General features: G+C 39.2%; 1 protein-coding gene across 21 annotated transcripts in view; it reads right to left on the reverse strand.

Annotated features, from left to right (window-relative positions):
- Window positions 1-19,128, reverse strand: part of KIF1B (kinesin family member 1B) — a 146,137-nt gene that overhangs the window by 118,174 nt on the left and 8,835 nt on the right. For 15 of the 21 annotated variants that reach the window (XM_036255558.1, XM_036255572.1, XM_036255571.1 and 12 more), the window contains one exon: window positions 9,740-9,920. In XM_036255558.1, coding sequence (XP_036111451.1) covers window positions 9,740-9,845 — 106 coding nt within the window. In that variant the 5' untranslated portion in view covers window positions 9,846-9,920. Of the gene's footprint in view, window positions 1-9,739; window positions 9,921-19,128 lie in introns of those variants that run through there. The other 6 variants (XM_036255559.1, XM_036255564.1, XM_036255568.1 and 3 more) reach the window with 1 other exon arrangement.

A 19,128-nucleotide genomic window follows, 5' to 3' on the forward strand; every position in this document is an offset into this window, starting at 1 on the left:
ATGCCCTTAGCAGGAACCAAACCCAGGTCTCTCTGGACCACAGGCCGATGCTCTAACCGCTGGGTCATACTGGGCAGGGCCAGAAATATATTTTTTATTGATTTTTTTTTTTAAGAGAGAGAGGAGGGGAGAGCAAGAGAGAGATAGAAACATCAATGAGAGAGAAACATCAATCAGTTACTTCCTGCATGCCCCCTACTGGGGATCGAGCCTGAAATCAGAGCATGTGCCCTGACCAAGAATCAAACTGGTGACCTCTTGGTGCACAGGGTAACACTCAACCACTAAGTCACACCTATTGGGCTCTAGAAATACATTAAAGTAATAAAGCATATTGCCATAAGGTAGATTTGAGCAAAAGACCTACAATCATAACATTTCTTAATTATTTAAAATAACAAACTTAGGTTTCAAATTGTATAAACAGAATAAATGTACTATATGTGTTCACTATATACTAAATCCAATTATATTACAAATAAATATACAATAGGAAGAAAAACCACCAACTCTGTAGTATCACAATGTCATTAACTGGGTATAAAGTAAATATGCTACCTATAATAAATATTAAACTCTCAGTTAACAATAAATTCTGCTCTTCCTAAGCAAATTTAATTTACTGATTTGAGAGAGAGAGAAACAATGATTTGTTATTCTACTTATTTATGCATTCACTGGTTGATTCTTATATGTGCCCTGACCTGGGATCGAACCTAAAACCTTGGTGTATCGGGCTGACACTCTAATCAGCTGAGCTACCCAGCCAGGACCTAAACAAATTTTGAATGATTTTGAAGGGAGATCATTCGGAAGGCCTAGCACTCATTCAATCTAAGTGGAAGAAAGCTGTCTGAACTAACATTAATATCCTTTTCATTCATAATTTTCCTGCATCAAGAAAGAACATTAAGTCCTGGCCAGTTATTGCTCGGCAGTTAGAGTGTCAGCCTGTGAACCAAAGAGTTGCGGGTTTGATTCTGGTCAAGGGTACGTACCTCGGTTGTGGTTTGGTCCCCGGCCCTGGTAGTGCGGGAGGCAAACAATTGATGTGTCTCTCTCGCATAGATGTTTTTTTCTCTCTCTCTCCTCCACCCCTTCTTCCCACTCTATCTGAAGATAAACTGTGGAATATCCTTAGGTGAGGATTTTAAAATAAAAAGAAAGAACATTAAAATAAATTTTCATCTAACAGTTACATTCAGATTAGACATAGACATTCAGTATTACTATACAGTATAGCAAAACAATAAATATTTTGAGAGATAGTATATATAGCACAAAGGTTGAGAGTGAGGGCTCCAGAGCCAGACAGCACGAGTTCACTTTCCTAGATGTGGGACCCCAGGCAAGTTAGCCAGTATCTATGCCCTCACCTATGAATGGGGAAAATAAGAGTGAGTGTCTGCCACAGGACTACTATGAGGATAAAATGAGTTAAAAATTTGTAAGTGTCGCCCTGGCCGGTTTGGCTCAGCGGTTAGAGCGTCGGCCTGCGGTCCCGAGAGACCCGGGTTCAGTTCCCGCTAAGGGCATGTACCTCGGTTGCAGTTTGTCCCCGGCTCTGGTCAGTCGTGCGGGTGGCAGCCACTCGATGTGTCCCTTCACGTCGATGTTTCTCTCTCTCTCTCTGTTCCTCTCTCCCCCTCCTACTCTACCTGAACAAAAAATGGAAAAATGTCCTCGGGTGAGGATAAAAAAAAAAAAAAAAAAAAAAATTTGTAAGTGCCTAATTGTGCCTGATAACAGCTGAAGTGTTATTACTGTTGTTGCTGATTACTAATCACACTTCCCCAACCCAAGCCCACTAAAAAGGCAATTTTAAAAGTAAAAGCTGCTTGTTTTTCCCTTCATCCATTTTGCCTACTCAAGTTTACTCAGTTACAAAAGAAACTCCTGGGTTTCAGACCAGAACAAAGTCACAGGGAAACAGTAAATGTAGTTAAGGACTTCACAGACATTCCTACCTTTCCTGGCCCTACCCCTCAATTGTTTAGATGTCTCTCCTCAATGCTTTAATTAACAGTCATCACTCTGCTTTTACTATTTATCTCCAAGACAAGACTAAAAACTCTGGGAGCTTAGTGGCCTCCCAGCCTATGCTTGTTGAATAACAAAAATCAAATGTCCTATAGATGCTCTCGAAAACGTAATTTCGTATTTCTACCAACTCAATGTATACATCATTCAACCATAAACAATACAAACGTTTTCATAAAATAAGCATAATTCTTGATATACTATCAAAAATTAGCCCTGGCCAGTTTGGCTCAGCGGTTGGAGCGTCAGCCTGCGGACCAGAGATTCCCGGGTTCGGTTCCCATTAGGGGCATGTACCAAAGAAACAAACAAACAAAAATTAAATCTATGGCCCTGGCTGGTGTGTTCAGGTGAAGGGGGAAAGTTTTTTGTTCTGTATACATGTGTAGATCTTACTTTACAGTCATTGATTCACCTATTCATTCACTGAATGCTTATTAAACAACAGGCACTAAAGCTGGGTTCTGAGAACATGAGAAGAAAGACATAGTTAAACATGCTATTATAATTGAGATACAGAGGTAAAAATGTTATATGCATTAAGATAATGAATACAAAACCACAAGCTGATAGAAGGTATTTATTATTGAAAAAGAGCACTACTATACTAAAGGACACTAATGAATATACATTATTCTTTTTTGTTTGTTAATCCTCACCTGAGGATATTTTTCCATTGATTTTTACAGAGAGTGGAAGGCAGAGAGAGAAAAATATCAATGTGAGAGAGACACATCAATTGATTGCCTCCCACAAAACCCTGACCTGGGCTATGGATCAAACCAGCAACCCAGGTATGTGCCCTTGACCAGAAATCAAACCCAAGACCCTTCAATCCTCAGGCTGATGTAAACATTGAGCCAAACCAGCCAGGGCTAACACTTTATTCTTTTTTTTTTTTTTTTATCCTCACCCGAGGATATTTTTTCCATTTTTTGTTCAGATAGAGTGTGGGAGGGAGAGAGAGAGAGAGAGAAACATCGACGTGAAAGGGACACGTCGAATGGTTGCCACGCACACAACCCAACCAGAGCCGGGGACAAACTGCAACTGAGGTACGTGCCCTTAACGGGAACCGAACCCGGGTCTCTCAGGACCGCAGGCCGATGCTCTAACCGCTGAGCCAAACCGGCCAGGGCCTAACACATTATTCTTAAAAAAAAAAAATGTTAGCCTCAATTTGTCCTTCAGGTAAAAATAAGCAGATAAATTTAACCAGAGTCAGCCCTTAGATTAACTGTGATGAAATAATCAATTTAAGAATGATCTACACGCCCTGGCTGGTTTGGCTCAGCCGTTAGAGTGCCATCCTGCGGTCCAGAGAGACCCGGGTTCGGTTCCCGCTAAGGGCATGTACCTTGGTTGCAGTTTGTCCCCGGCCCTGGTTGGTCGTGAGGGTGGCAGCCACTTGATGTGTCCCTTTCACGTCGATGTTTCTCTCTCTCTCTCTCTTCCTCTCCCTCCCACTCTGTCTGAACAAAAAATGGAAAAATGTCTTCGGGTGAAGATTAAAAAAAGAAGAAGAATGATCTACAAAAATTATTTTTTTTAAATTAATTTTAGGGAGAGAGAGACAGAGACCCAGAGAGGAAAACATCAATGTGAGAAACACTGATCGGCTGCCCCAGCACATGCCCTAACCGGGGATAGAACCCGAAATCTGGGTATGTTCCCTGACCAGGAATTGAACCCACCACCTTTCAGTATACAAGACGACATTCCAACCAACTGAGCCACACCGGCCAGTGCCACACAAATTCTTAAATAAAAATCCATTCAATCTATCTTTTTTTTAAAACCTCACTGGACAATATTTTTCTATTTATCTTCAGATAGAGAGGAAGGGAGGGAGAGAGGGAGAGAGAGAGAGAGAGACATCAATGTGAAAGAGACACATTAACTGGTTGCCTCCTACACGACCACAACCAGGGCCAGGGATCAAACCACAATCGAGATACATGCCCTTGACTGGAATCACGGGCCAACACTTTAACTGCTGAGCCAAACCAGCCATGGCCAATCCATCTTTTTTTTTAATCCTCACCCAAGGATATTTATCTGTTTATCTTCAGGTAAAGAGAGAGGGAGAGAAAGGGAGAGAGAGAGAAACACTGATGTGAGAGGGACACATCGACTGGTTGCCTCCTGCATGACCCCAAGCAGGGCCGGGGACAAACTACAACCTAGATATGTGCCCTTGGTTGGAATCGAACCAGGGACTCATTGGTCTGCAGGCCGATGCTCTACCACTGAGCCAAACAGGCCAGGGGCAGGGCCAATCCATCTTTGTACTGCTTTGTCACATTATAAAAAAACATGTGACAGATGACTTGTCATATGTTATTAAATTTTATAACTAATATATCACAGGAAGAACACAACATTTAAGGTAATTTCCACATTTGCATCTAACTCCATGCAATTCCCTTTTTGCACTTTCGGCACTACTTGAGATGATACATCTATTTCACTATGAAACTTTGAATGTTCACTATTTAAAAACACTATAGATTTCTGATGTCTGTTCTGATATTAAAACCTGTAATTACACACACACACACAAATAAACTTTCTTTTTTTTTTTTTAATCCTCACCCAAGGACATTTTTTCGTTTTTTGTTCAGATAGAGTGAGAAGGAGAGAGAGGAAGAGAGAGAGAGAGAAACATCGATGTGAAAGGGACACATCGAGTGGCTGCCACCCGCACGACCCAACCAGGGCCGGGGACAAACCGCAACCGAGGTATGTGCCCCGAGCGGGAACCGAACCCGGATCTCTCCAGACCACAGGTAAACGCATCAACCACTGAGCCAAACCGGCCAGGGCCAAAAAAAAAAAAACTTTCTATAAAACATACCTATAGATATATTACTCCCCTTTAAATACCTATAAAAGTTATTTTTAAATTTGGTATCTTTGACCAAGTAATCCCTATTTTAAGAATTTTTTGCTCAGCAAATGTACACAACATTTCTCTTCCAGAATGTTTATCACAATGTTACTTACATAAAATAGAAGAAGGAAAAAATAACAACAAAATTAGTTAATCAGTTATTTAACTGTGATATATCCATATTAGGAAATTTTATATGTTACAAGTTATGCAGAAAACATTTAATTACATTAAAAAATTAAAAATGGAAAAAAGCAAGTTATAAGAATATATATACATATAAAATGATCCAATTATATAACAGATTTAATATGTGAGGGTACAAGGAAAAGTGAGAGAAATATCCAACAAAATGTTAGTAATAACTCTCTCTGAGTGGTAAGATTAGGAGTGATTTTGCTTTCTGCTTTGTGCTTTCGGAATTTTCAATTTGTCAACTGCTTTTGTTTGGAAAATAAAGGGCGTTATGTGTTCTTTAACTTTTAGAACTGAGACCAGCTGGTGTGGCTCAGTAGTTAAGCACTGACCCATGTGACAAGAGGTCGCCAGTTGGATTCCCGGTCAGGGCAAATGCCCAAGTGGTGGGCCCAATCCCCAGTCAGGGGTAAGCAGGAGATGGCCAATCTATGTTCTCTCTCACGGATATTTCTATCTATCTATACCCCTCCCTTCCTCTCTCTCTAAAATAAATAAAGAAAAAACAATTTTAATTTTAGAACTGATTGATTTATATTATTTATGGATATACTGAATAAATATGTTCAATAAATTGTTCTGAAACAGGGGGTAAGGAAAGTAGAACCTGCATTACAAGAACTAACAAATTGTCTTCCTTTACTGTGTTTTCCCCCCCTAAGTAAGGCATTAAACTATGATGAAGACCAATACAGTATAACTGCACTAGGGAAAACACCAGAGGATGATGCCTCAGCAAGAGTTAGAGAAGTTGTCAGTATGTGGGAAGAATAGCAATATGCTACTATTTGCTACAAAAAACAAGGAACTTAAGCCAGGCACTCCTGAGTCTCCAAGCCTCATTTTGCTCTCATACCTTCAAAAGAAAGCGTTTAAATAAATGTTTTGTAAATATTTCCAAGATATTTGAAAAAAGAGACATTCAGAAAAAAATATGTAGCAAATGACAAGAGAAAGGTAAAGTAAATTCAAGATAAATGGAAAAATATCCTCGGGTAAGGTTTAAAAGAAAAAAAAAAAAAAGACGGGGTGCAGAAGAAGGATCCAAATGTAAAAAGGTCTACAGCAAAGTCAGTGGCCAGCCGACAGGCCTGTGCTAAAGAAGGGACCTCAAAGGTGACAGCCTTCCCCAACACTGACACTAAGGGATAATCTCCCTTTATATACCCATTCCAAAAGTAATTCTCAAGGACAAACTTGGTTTCAACCACTAACTGAGTAAATGTAGTATCATTTCTAGGACAATTGAACTCTCCCCCTAACCCCCCACCCCCACACACCCTACACTGCTATAGCTCCAAGTCCTGACATTACAGGATAAGTGCCTCTGGTGCTCAAGTTGATCCCAATATATTTTACTGACCTCTTTTTCCTTTGCTGTATGTCTCTTTATCTTCCTATTTACCTTCTAACATTCCAGTGACTATCACTTAACCAATGTGGACATGCGATGTAAAGAGTAAACATTATGCCCTGGCTGGTTTGGCTCAAGGGTTAGAGTGTCAGCCCAAGGACCAATGAGTCGCGTTTGATTGCAGTCAAGGGCAGGTACCTTGGTTGCAGTTCATCCCGGACCTGGTCGTTCTCATGTCAATGTTTCTCCCTAACCCCAACTCTATCTGAAGATAAATGGAAAAATATCCTTGGGTGAGTTTTTGTTTTGTTTTGTTTGTTTGTTTTTGCATTTACCTTCAGATAGAGCAGGAAGGAGAGAGGGAGGAAGAGAGAGAAAAATCAACGTGTGAGACACATTGAGTGACTGCCACCCACATGACCCCAACCGGGGCTGGGGACAAACTGCAACTAAGGTACATGCCCTTAGCGGGAACCGAACCTGGGACTCTCTGGTCTGCAGGCCTACGCTCCAACAACTGAGCCAAATCGGCCAGGGCTCCTTGGGTGAGATTTTAAAAAGCAACAAAAAAACTGCTACTACTCAGTTTTCAGATCAGGCAGAGTCCTTAAAATACCCTTCACCCTCTTCTACTTTTCCACAAGAGATCTGATGGCAGGGACACTCCAGGGCACTCCAGCTGCAATCACCATAATCCCTGTGAGCAGCCGTCGAGGCCAGCTTGCCAGCACAGAAGTCTTTTAAAACAGCGAACACGTGCAGCTGTAGCAAATTCATTTCATTTTTCCAACAATTCTAGGTTCAAAATGCTGGTTCTCTCCCAATCTTAAATCTAATTTTTTTTAAAAGCTATTAATACTTTCTAAACATAGCAAGTGGCACACTTAAAATATCTCACATAAAAATTATTTGGATTACATATTAGTCAAATTACTAATAAAGTGCCATGTAAAATAAAAAACAAAAATAGAAAATGATAGCAGAAAACCAAAAATGCCAAAAATCCTAGAGGAAAACATCTCTAATACAATTAGACAACTTTCTAAGAACAAACACCTTTCAAAGGAACCAAAATCACACCAAGCCCTGAGCCATGACAAAATAAGTATTTAGCTAAAAAAGTGGCCCTACTTTTTCAACGGCTGATCGATTCAGCTCATGAGGATTTCTGTTTCAGTAGAATAATGCTAATTTACAAGTCAAATTACTCATGCTGAACGTTTATGTGCGATAGGCAACCTGTTAAAGCCAGATGATGGTCAGGAGTACCAGTATCTAGTCATAGCACAAGTAAATTCTAACAAGCTACAATTCTGAAAATTTCCCCACAATGGATGTTTAGTTTAAATTCTACTTATTCCTCAAGGTCTAGCTGAAATACCCTATCATCTATGACTCTTACATGTGCCCTTTGCCAAACTCATATCTGCACTTTTTTAAAACTCTTTTTTAGCCCTGGCCAGTTTTGCTCAGTGGTTAGAACATCAGCCTGCAGACCAATGACTCACAGGTTCAATTCTGGCCAACGGCATGTACCTAGGTTGCAGTCTGTCCCTGGTCTGGGTCGTGCGGGAGACAACCAGTCGATGTGTCCCTCCTCTCACATCGATGTTTCTCTCTCTCTCTCCCTCTTTCCCACTCTGTCTGAAGATAAATAGGAAAATATCCTTGGATGAGGATTAAAATAATAAAAATAAAACTCTTATTTATGGCACTTATCACCATGGGCCACTTTTATTTTGTACTGAGGTTATTTTAGTGTGTTTTGTCTCTCCTACCACAAACTAAAAACTCCTTATGGGCAGCGTCCTACGGTACTTACAACTCTGTAATCCCTCAGATACACATTATAGTAGACTCTCAAAAGAGGAAGGGAAATTCAGAAAGGGCAGGGCAGAGCAGAACTACTCAGCCTATGGTCTAGAAAAGTTTTGGACAAAATATAATGAAAAGTCATTAGTAGTTCGGCACTGCCCTTAAGGTGGTCCACAAACTGGTTTTCATAGCACTAGTAAAATATATCCAGAACTACTTTAACCAAAGTATTAAATACTTATAATAAAAATATTTTAATATTTTATCAAAAGTCATCAATATTTTCAGTAGTTCTGAATTTTTCTTGTGGAATATAACCAAGAAAGAGTGAATACAACTTTTATCTTCACAAAATCTAAATTTTATGGCCCTATCCTAAATAGGTGTCCAACCAGAAATCTTATTTTCTTCTTCAGTTTGCTATCTACCACAAGTGAAAACATCTGAAATCCTCCATCCAGAGTGAATATCATATTTGGGTAATTTTACTTTTCCCCTCTAACTGACATTATTTTCTATACAATCAAAATAAGGTAAAAAAGAATTGCTTTATCACAAAGCTACAGGTTTCAAGATGGTAGGATCTACCACTATTTTCAATAATAATTTGGCTACATATTCTTATCAAGTAATTATTAATGCAAGTACAAAAGAAATCCGCTTAAGTCATTTTTCAGCTATGCAATTATATACAAAAACAAGCTGGGAAACAATGACATGATTTTAGTAATAATTTATAAGTTTACTATATATTATAGCTAAAGCTGTTATTGTTTTTGTTTTTTTCTCACCGGAGGACATTTTTCCTTTTTTTTTTTTTGTTCAGAAGAGAGAGAGAGAGAGAGAGACATCGACGTGAAAGGGACACATTGGGTGGTTGCCACCCGCACAACCCATCCAGGGCCAGGGACAAACCGCAACCGCGGTAGGGGCCCTCAGCGGGAACTGAACCCGGGTCTCTCTGGACCACAGGCCGACGCTCTAAACGCTGAGCCAAACCGGCCAGGGCTTATAGCTGTTGTTTAATTCAAAGAACCATTGTAAGAGTTTTAAGACTATTTTGGCAAGCTGAAGTGCTATTTAAAATCAAGAAAAAATTATATAGTCTTGACACCTAAACAGGTATATTTCATGCTATCATTTAGTAAAAATCACTGCTTACATCTTTATTATGATTAAGATTTCTACTTAATAACACTAGCTAAATTGGTTCAGTTCTCCAGGGATTTCTCAATTGTAAAGAACAAAATAAATAGTTCACATTTAAATTTGCTAGAAAAATACCATGGGGGGGAAGCATTCAATGGATCATTCAAAATAGTAAAGTTCAAAATGGTAATGCCCAAATGTTCATTTATTCTGATAAATGAACAGCAAGAAGGGAAAGAAGGAAGAATAGAAAAGTGAGATATTAACTGATAGAAAAAACAACATGTACTTACTAGTCGAGTTGCCCTGCATCTGAATGATGCACTTGGACTCTTTGCTGGTCTCTCGAGAATTGAAAGGCCGAACACGAACAGCCACCTTCACCGATGCTCCCGACATTGTGATGGTCTTGTTATATAACTGCAGTCCAGAAATAAAGGATCAAATCTTCTTTTGAAGTTATGTTCAAGATTCCTTTAAAAAGAAAAAAAAATCCATTGAAGGTAATCAGAATTAAAGAATGGCTAACTTGAGTATAAGAGCTATTATCTTATATCTTAAGACTATTTCTGTTTCCATTTCTAAAAACTCCATTCAATTTCTTCACTGTAAATCTTGTATTCTCAACAGTAAATTATCAATTAGAAAATTAAAACTAAGTCCAGTCCAGCCAGTGTGGCTCAGTGGTTGAGTGTCGACCCATGCACCAAGAGGTTGCCAGTTCAATTCCCGATCAGAACACATGCCCAGGTTGTGGGCCTGATCCCCAGTGTGGGGCATGTAGGAAGCAGCCAATCGATGTCCTCTCTCATCAATGTTTCTATCTCTCTCTCTCACTTCCTCTCTCTCTAAAATCAATAAAGGAGAAAAAAAAATTTTTAAAGAAAATTTAAACTGAAATTTGTTTTCCTACTCCATTACCTATTTACCATATCTAAAAAGTCCGTAAACTCAGTAATAAAAAATATAGATAACTGCAAAGTAACAGGCATCTATCTTGCTGTTTCTCCAAATCAATCTTCAGTAACAGATGAAAAACACAAAACGTGTATTTGTTAGAGTTCCTTACACAAGTAAATTCCCATCTACATAAACGGCATTAGTTTAAAGAAATGCACTGAACTTCATGTTTTTCACGGGAAAAAATGTGAGCATTTTTCAGAGGAATAGTTTCCCTTCCAACAGAATATAACAAACACTATTCTGTGAAAAGAACACACATATGTAATTTCCACAAGAAAAAGCAGATTTCAGCCCTGGCTAGTTTAGCTCAGCAGTCAGAGCGTTGGCCCACAGACCAGAGAGTCCCAGGCTCGGTTCCTGCTAAGGGCACGTACCTCAGTTGCAGTTTGTCCCCGGCCTGGTTGGGGTCATGTGGGTGGCAACCACTTGATGTGTCTCTCTCACATGGATGTTTCTCTCTCTCTGTTCCTCCCTCTCTCCCTCCCACTCTATCTGAAGAAAAATGCAAAAATGTCCTCGGGTGAGGATTATTATTATTATTTTTTTTATCATCCTCACCCGAGGACATTTTTCCATTTTTTGTTCAGATAGAGTGAGAGTGAGAGAGAGGAAGAGAGAGAGAGAGAAACATCGATGTGAAAGGGACACATCGAGTGGTTGCCACCCGCACAACCAACCAGGGCCGGGGACAAACTGCAACCGAGGTACGTGCCCTTAGCGGGAACCGAACCCGGGTCCCTCCGGACCGCAGGCCGACGCTCTAACCGCTGAGCCAAACCGGACAGGGCCTCGGGTGAGGATTAAAAAAAAAAAAAAATCAGATTTCAATCTGTACTCAATCCATTATATAAACATCTTCAAGAACCAAACAAAAAGAAAAGAAAAATACTTTTGAGTCCAATTATCAGAAAATCCAAGCAGAACTTAAATCTGGCCAATTTTTTCCCACATAATTAAGTAGAGATTAGGACTGCTAACCTCCAGTTGCACAACTACAAATGTTTTCCACAAGAAAAGGCATAAACAAATATATAGAAATAAAAACTAAAAGCTACTCTCTACTTCATTACCTATTTTTTCAACAGCATTATCACTATTTGAAAGTCTTATTTTTTGAAACACATCTATTGTCCATCTCTCCCACACTACCACCACCAGAATGTTCAGAGATATTATTTGCTAGCACTTAGAACAGTACCTGATGAAGGAACTCAGTAAACGTTTGTTGAAAGAATGAATTAATGAACTGTATTTTCCAGTTGTAAAAATTGTCTGTTCAATATTTTGCCTGATTTACTGACTTTGTTTTTGTTTCAAATGATTACAATATTTATTGAATTATTTTTTTATATTTGCTACAATGTTTTTTTCCAGTCCCTTTCCCATTTTATTTTATATTAAACAAATAATTTTTTTAAATGTATCAAACTTTTATTGTGATCGCATTTTTCAAATGAAAGCTTAGAGTTTGTAACCCTCCCAATCAATATAGCATGCCCGATAGTCACTAAGTTGAGTACCGTACTTTGCCAAGAGAGAATGAATGAAGCATTCAGGAAAAGAGAACACATTTCAACCCCCAGAGTTCACTTTGATACACAGCCATTATCATCTCAACACTCAACATGTCCTGTTACTTTCTCCCCTAAACTAGCAATACCTGCCAATCTTCCTATTTATATCTGGCCCCATACCATAAATTTTAGAGTCATCTGTTTCCTTATCTTTGAATTATTTCATTAAGTGTTAATATCATTAATGAAATGCCATATGAAAATTTTTTAAATGAATTTGCATTTTCTATCCCTTCCTTCTTTTCATTCCCATTGCCATTATCCCAATCTATGTCCTTACTACCTCATGTATAGCATACTTGGAATAGCGGAACTGATCTTTGAACTTTTAGTTTTAATTAGGGTTGATAAAACAATCATGCAAGGGTCTTTTGAAAAGTATATGGTGACAGTGACAGAAGGAGATAGACTTTGGGTGATAAATGCATACAGACGTAGTATCATAAAACTGTACATCTGAAATTTATATGATGTAATTAACCAATGTTACCTCAATAAATTTAATGTTTTTAGAAAAGCAAATGAGCCTAAACTCCCCAGACTGGTATTGGATAGTTCTGAGATAGGCCCCAGCTGGGGTTTGATTTCCCAAAGATTATGTTGCAAATCTCCATCTGAGAACCCTGCTTTATAAAACTGCCTAACTCTGCTGTGATATTACCCTTCCCAAAGCATGACTTTCAATCTCACTTCCAAACTCAACAACTTTCTCTCATTCCCCATTGCTTACAAAGTCAAGACCAAAGTCTAGGTACTCTGTGCTCTAGTCGAGCTTCTTTGCTATCCCACTCACATGTTCTTTCATGCCTCCTAACAATTTCTCCCCTACAATGGGCATATGAATTTTCATTTTCTCCTCTATTTGATAGTTCACCTCCAGTCTTACCTCTTCCAAAGGGACTACCCAAATGTTTCAGGAATCACTGGTATTTCCTGCAGCATTTATGGTCCCAAACACATTGCGAGAACACTGCTATAATTTTACATGACTGTATTCTATCTTGTCTTGTTCTTTTATAGCTTCTCAAAGTAAAAATCCTATTCTCTCAAAAATCTCTTTGAACTTGGGCTTCTTTTTTTTAATCCTCACCTGAGGACATTTTTCTACTTTACCTTCAGATACAATGAGAGAGAGAGAGAGAGAGAGAGAGAGAGAGAGAGAGAGATCACATGAGAGGGACACATCCACTGGTTGCCTCCAGAACGACTCCGAACAGGGCCGGGGACAAACCACAACCAAGGACGTGCCCTTGGCTAGAATCAAACCCACGACTCACTGGTCCTTAGGCCAACACTCCAACTGCTGAGCCAAACCAGCCAGGACTGAACTTGAGCTTCTTGAAAAAATGGCTATTTCCAAGTCTGGACAAGAAATTTCAAGATGACCCTAGGACATGTTCGTGGAATCAAAAGCAAGAAATCTGTCAAAGATGAATAAGGTCATGGCAAAAGAACACAGATGTCAACTTAAAGGGGCTCTTACTGGCCAAAGATGGAATAATTAGAATATAAAAATACATACATACCATACATATTGCAAATGAATTGAAAAATATCAAATATATAAATCCATGCATTCACAATACTTTCAAAAACTTCATTATTCTGAAGACTGACAAAAGAATTAAGCACATATCCAATTTGTATATCCTGTATGAACCATATTCCAGGATAGCCAAAGAGTCAATGTGGACAAGTTCTTCTTTACAGAAAAAAATCCCAGTTAATAAATGCAGAAAAAATGACAATTAGAATGTCACAATTTTCCAACCCTCTGCAATAATCATCACTAGCTGCTAAAGCCTTAGATGAAAGTTTGGTTGATGTAAAAATATTACAGCATATGGATTAAGCAACATCTGAATCAAAGTTACCATTTCTAAAAGTGGGACACCTAGGTGGTTTATGCCTCTTTATGTGCTACAAATAGGAAATACAGCACCACCTATTAAGATCCCATGCCCTTAAAAAAAAAAAGACTGAATAGAATCAAGCTTCAGACCTAACTACCAGTTTACAGGACATATACTGAACAAAGAAACAACTTAAATGACACCTAAAAGGTGCAATTAGCCAAACCGAGAATATGGAAAAATCTACAGGTAAAGTCACCCATTTTCTTCAAGTAAATGGGGGTGGGGGGCATTATAAAAGAGACTCATGTTAATTATCAACCAAATGCACTAATTTTTTAATCAAGAAAATCTGTAAAAACACATTTTTTTATATAATCAAAGAAGTCTGAACATAGACTGGGTTTCAGATAATATTAAGGAATTTAATAGGGGAAGACAGAAGAAACAAGTTTGCCAAAATGTCAACAACTATTGAATATTGTAGATATTTAAATTTTAAAAACAAAACTTTATTGTGTGTTCTATCCATGGCCTACCAAAGTGCTGGATGCTGCTGACTGACATGCAGACAACGAAGGCAGAAACCTCCTTGCTGGGTTTTAGACATAAAAGTACTGTCCCCATACATACACCTCTCAAAATAATGTTTAACTCCTCTACCTAGCTATCCTGCCAGTATTTCATTCAAATACAACCAAATTAAAGTATCTCTCCATCTCCCTGGAATAGCACAGGCTCTTGCATCTCTTTTCCATTTCTTTTGATGTTCTCACCATTCTCCTGTTCCCACACAGGTCAAACAGCTTGCGTCCTTTATCCATCTAATCAACTGCCAAATTATATGGCTTCTACCTACAAAATCTCTATTTCTACCAACACTATCCCTTGTAGGGCTTCAATACTTCTCACCCAAGACCGTTAACCTTCTTCTTTTTTTTTTTTTTTTATCCTCACCCGAGGATATTTTTCCATTTTTTGTACAGATAGAATGGGAGGGAGAGAGAGGAAGGGAGAGAGAGTGAGAAACATCGACGTGAAGGGACACATCGAGTGGCTGCCACCCGCACGACCAACCAGGGCCGGGGACAAACTGCAACCGAAGTACGTGCCCTTAGCGGGAACCGAACCCAGGTCTCTCCGGACCGCAGGCCGACGCTCTAACCGCTGAGCCAAACTGGCCAGGGCAAGACCGTTAACCTTCTTAACCACTTACTTTCTTCCTCCTACCCAATCATACTACACAATACTTCCATTTTCATTGAATCCATCCCTACTACACGACATTGCTAGACTCATCTTCCTGAAATATGGGTTTGTTCATACAACTGTCCACTTAAAAATCCTCAAAGTTTCTCTAATGTCTACCAAGCAATGATGGAAACTCCCTGTGGTGGCATTCAATGTGTTTTGCAACATAAACCATCTATTTTTACTAGCCCACAAAACACTGCCTTCCATTCAAATTCCTAACAACCACCCACCAGAGGGCTTCCTGAAAGCATCTGGTTTTGTGTCTCTATGCCTTTGTTCTGACATTCTCTCTACCCACTGTGCGCTTGCTCCTCTCCTGTTCATCTCAAAATTCAATTTATTTTTTTGGGACCATCTCATATGCTACATCGCTAAAGCCTTCATAGATTTCTACTCAAACCAAATACAAATGCTTCTCCATTTACTATTTTTCAATTCACTGATCCTACCTAGGGCAGAATAAGATAAGAGTACTTTTCTTATTTCTACTGTAGATGTTAAGTTCCTTGAGGATAAGAACAGAATCTTAGTCATGTTTCCAATCCCCCACATCACAGGGTCTTGTGTATAGCAGTTAAAATATTTTAGTTGAATTCCTAGTTACTGTGTGTCAACAGAATGATGTTTGAATAGTATTAAAAAGAAGAAGAAGGAAAAAAAAAAGCCCTGGCCAGTTTGGCTCAGCGGTTAAAGCGTCGACCTGTGGTCCGGAGAGACCCGGGTTCGGTTCCCGCTAAGGGCACGTACTTCGGTTGCAGTTTGTCCCCGGCCCTGGTTGGTCGTGCGGGTGGCAGCCACTCGATGTGTCCCTTCACATCGATGTTTCTCTCTCTCTCTCCCTTCCTCTCTCTCCCTCCCACTCTATCTGTACAAAAAATGGAAAAATATCCTCGGGTGAGGATAAAAAAAAAAAAAGCTGGCCCTGGCTGGTTTGGTTCAGCAGTAGAGCATCGGCCCATGAACCAGAGTCACAGGTTTGATTCAAGCAAAGGCACATAACTTCAGTTGCAGTTTGGTCCCCAGCCTTGGTCAGGGGATGTGTGGGAAGCATCCAAATGATGTGTCTCTTTCGCATCAATGTTTGTCTCTCTCTCTCTCTCCCCTCACCTTCCACTCTGTCTGAAGATAAATGGAAAAATATCCTTGGGTGAAGACTATAAAAAAAAGTTGTTCCAGCCCTGCCCATTTTGGCTCAGCGGTTAGAGCACTGGCCCACAGACCAATGCGTCATGGGTTCAGTTCTGGTTAAGGACACGTACCTCAGCTGTGATTCGTCCTGGGCCCTGGTTTGGGGTCATGCAGGAGACGGCCACTCAATGTGTCCCTTTCACGTCAATGTTGCGTTCTCTCTCTCTCTCTCTCTCTCCCTCCCTCCCTCCCTCCCTCCCACTCTACCTGAACAAAATGGAAAAATGTTCTCAGGTGAGGATTAAAAAAAAAAAAAAAAAAAGTTGTTCCAAAATAGAGCCCGAAAAAAGGATAAAATTAATTTCAAATTTCTTCCTAATTAAAAAAGCTAACATTCTTTTTTAGAAGTGATGTGCACATTTTAAAATTACTTTCCCAAAACAACCTGAACCTAAATAGATATATTTTTTTTCTGATTTAACTGTCCTGTGGTAAAACTACAACCATCCCCACAGTGAGTTAAAATGTTATCCTGTAATAGGAAACTACAGTTAAGTGGACAATTGAAAGTGTTACTCTGTTACTTCCCTACCATTATAAACAGTATCTCTTTTAATAGAGATGTCTATTAAAGGCTTACAGCTTCAAAACTCCGATTCTTTTTTTTGTCCTCATCCGAGGACATTTTTTCATTTTTTGTTCGGAGAGAGAGGAAGAGAGAGAGAGAGAGAGAGAGAGAGAGAGAGAGAGAGAGAGAGAAACATTGACATGAAAGGAACACATCAAGGGGCTGCCACCAGCACGACCCACCAGGGCCAGGGACAAACTACAACTGAGGTACATGCCCTTAGAGGGAACCGAACCCGGGTCTCTCTGGACCGCAGGCCGATGCTCTAACCGCTGAGCCAAACCGGCCAGGGCTCCCTGATCTTTTTTTAAAAAATGACCAATTATATAAATCTGATATCAAGCCTAAATTCCAGTGACAAACAATAATTACAGACTATTTTAAAGAAATTATAGGAAAACAATAAAAATACATTTTCCAAGTTCTGAAAAGCCAAAAGAAGAAAGACAGGTAGGAAAGGCAACCATACATACATACTCTGGATCACTTATACAGCCTGTTATAGACTGTTCCTCTGACCAGTTTTCCTTCCTATGACATACAATTAGAAGCCTCAGGAAAGCGGAATGGAGCAAAAATTCCAGAAGCATTCACTAACAGTAAAGGGATAAACATTTAATAAAAATAAAAACACTTAGGTCTAATTCATTTTAATTTTTTTTTGTTTTAATCCTCACCCAAGGATATTTTTCTATTTATTTTCACACAGAGTGGGAGATAGAAAGAGAGAGACATTTATATGAGAAAGACACATCAATTGGTTGCCTCCTGCATGACCCGGCCAGGGCCAGGGACCAAACTGCAACCAAGGTACGTGCCCTTGATCAAAATCAAACCCAAGACTCTCTGGTCCATGGGCCGATGCTCTGACTGCTGAGCCAAACTAGCCAGGATCATTTTAACTTTTTAAAATTTTACCCAATTGCTTAATTTTGATCTTGTGCAATTCTCACTTGTCTTCAGAAGTATTCTGGATTATTAGGAACCTAAGGGAAGACTAATTCTTAAATTGACCTTTCAGCAAAGTGAGTAAACAAGAACAAAATAATACTAATTTTAGTTGGTTTGTTTTTGTAATACCCCTTTTCTATAGAAAACAGCCAGGATTATATTCCTAAAACAGGGGTTGGTTCACATCCTTAAGAACCTTCTATGGGTTTCCACAGCCTCAGAACATAAACTAAAAATTCAAGGGCCTCCACAATTCAACCACCTTTCTCAGTCTCTGTTTTCAATACCCAACTTTAGCCTTCTCCACCACACATCATCTTACTACATGCAATTCCAAGAAGCCCAATTTCCCTTCTTAACCTATTATAAGTCCATATCTTTTGAGGACAAAGTCAAATGTCACCATGAAGCAGGAAGCATTAATTCATGCATTGATTAATATCCCCCTTCCTGAGCCAAAAGTTGTACCTTCTTTCTCTTTGCTCCCTACCAACACTGTGCTGATACCTCATTTTTCTATTGAATTCATTTTACCCTATGATGCAGTCAGTAGTTCACTAACTCTCATACACTGACACATTATTCAGTACATGTGTGTCACAAGTGAAAATAAGGTTTAACCAAGAAACAGTCTTTTTAAATCAATATTCACATAATTTGCTACATAGCAACTAATAATATCAACAAGCAGCCTATTTAAAAGATAATCTTTTCCACTGAATTACATTTTAAAGAATGAATTATAACTTAAGAATGGGTACCCACCCTGGCCCATTTGGCTCAGCAGAGCACTGGCCCAAGGACCAAAGAGTCTCGGGTTCAATTCCCACCGAGGGCACATACCTTGGTTTCAAGTTCGTTCTCCAGTTCCGGTTAGGGTCATGTGGGAGGCAACCAGTCCATGTGTCTCTCTCACATCGACATGTCTCTCTCTCCTTCTCCCTCCCTCCCACTCTATCTAAAAATAAATGAATGAAAAAATATCCTTGGGTGAGGATTACCAAAAAAAAAGAATGGGTACCCAAAAGTAAGTATCTGTATCTACTGAGTCCATTTTGAGATGCTATGAATATTTTCTTATTATCAGTTTTGCATCTCTCTAATATTTCCCATGAGGACCAAGCAGGTTTTAGGACCCAGTACTGTGTCACTGTCCATACTATATTCATAAAATGACCCCTTTCAAAATGTAAGAACGTATTTTTTATATGAATTACCTGTCTATTCTTGGTTTTACCTATTGTTTCTGACTATAGATAAAAATCAGCCGTAAGCCAAGCTGTGAAAGCTTAAAATGGATCACACGTTAGAAAAGCTCCTTTCTGCATTCT

This window comes from Molossus molossus, unplaced genomic scaffold, assembly GCF_014108415.1.
Source record: "Molossus molossus isolate mMolMol1 unplaced genomic scaffold, mMolMol1.p scaffold_m16_p_12, whole genome shotgun sequence".
In the NCBI taxonomy this organism is placed as follows: Eukaryota; Metazoa; Chordata; class Mammalia; order Chiroptera; family Molossidae; genus Molossus; species Molossus molossus.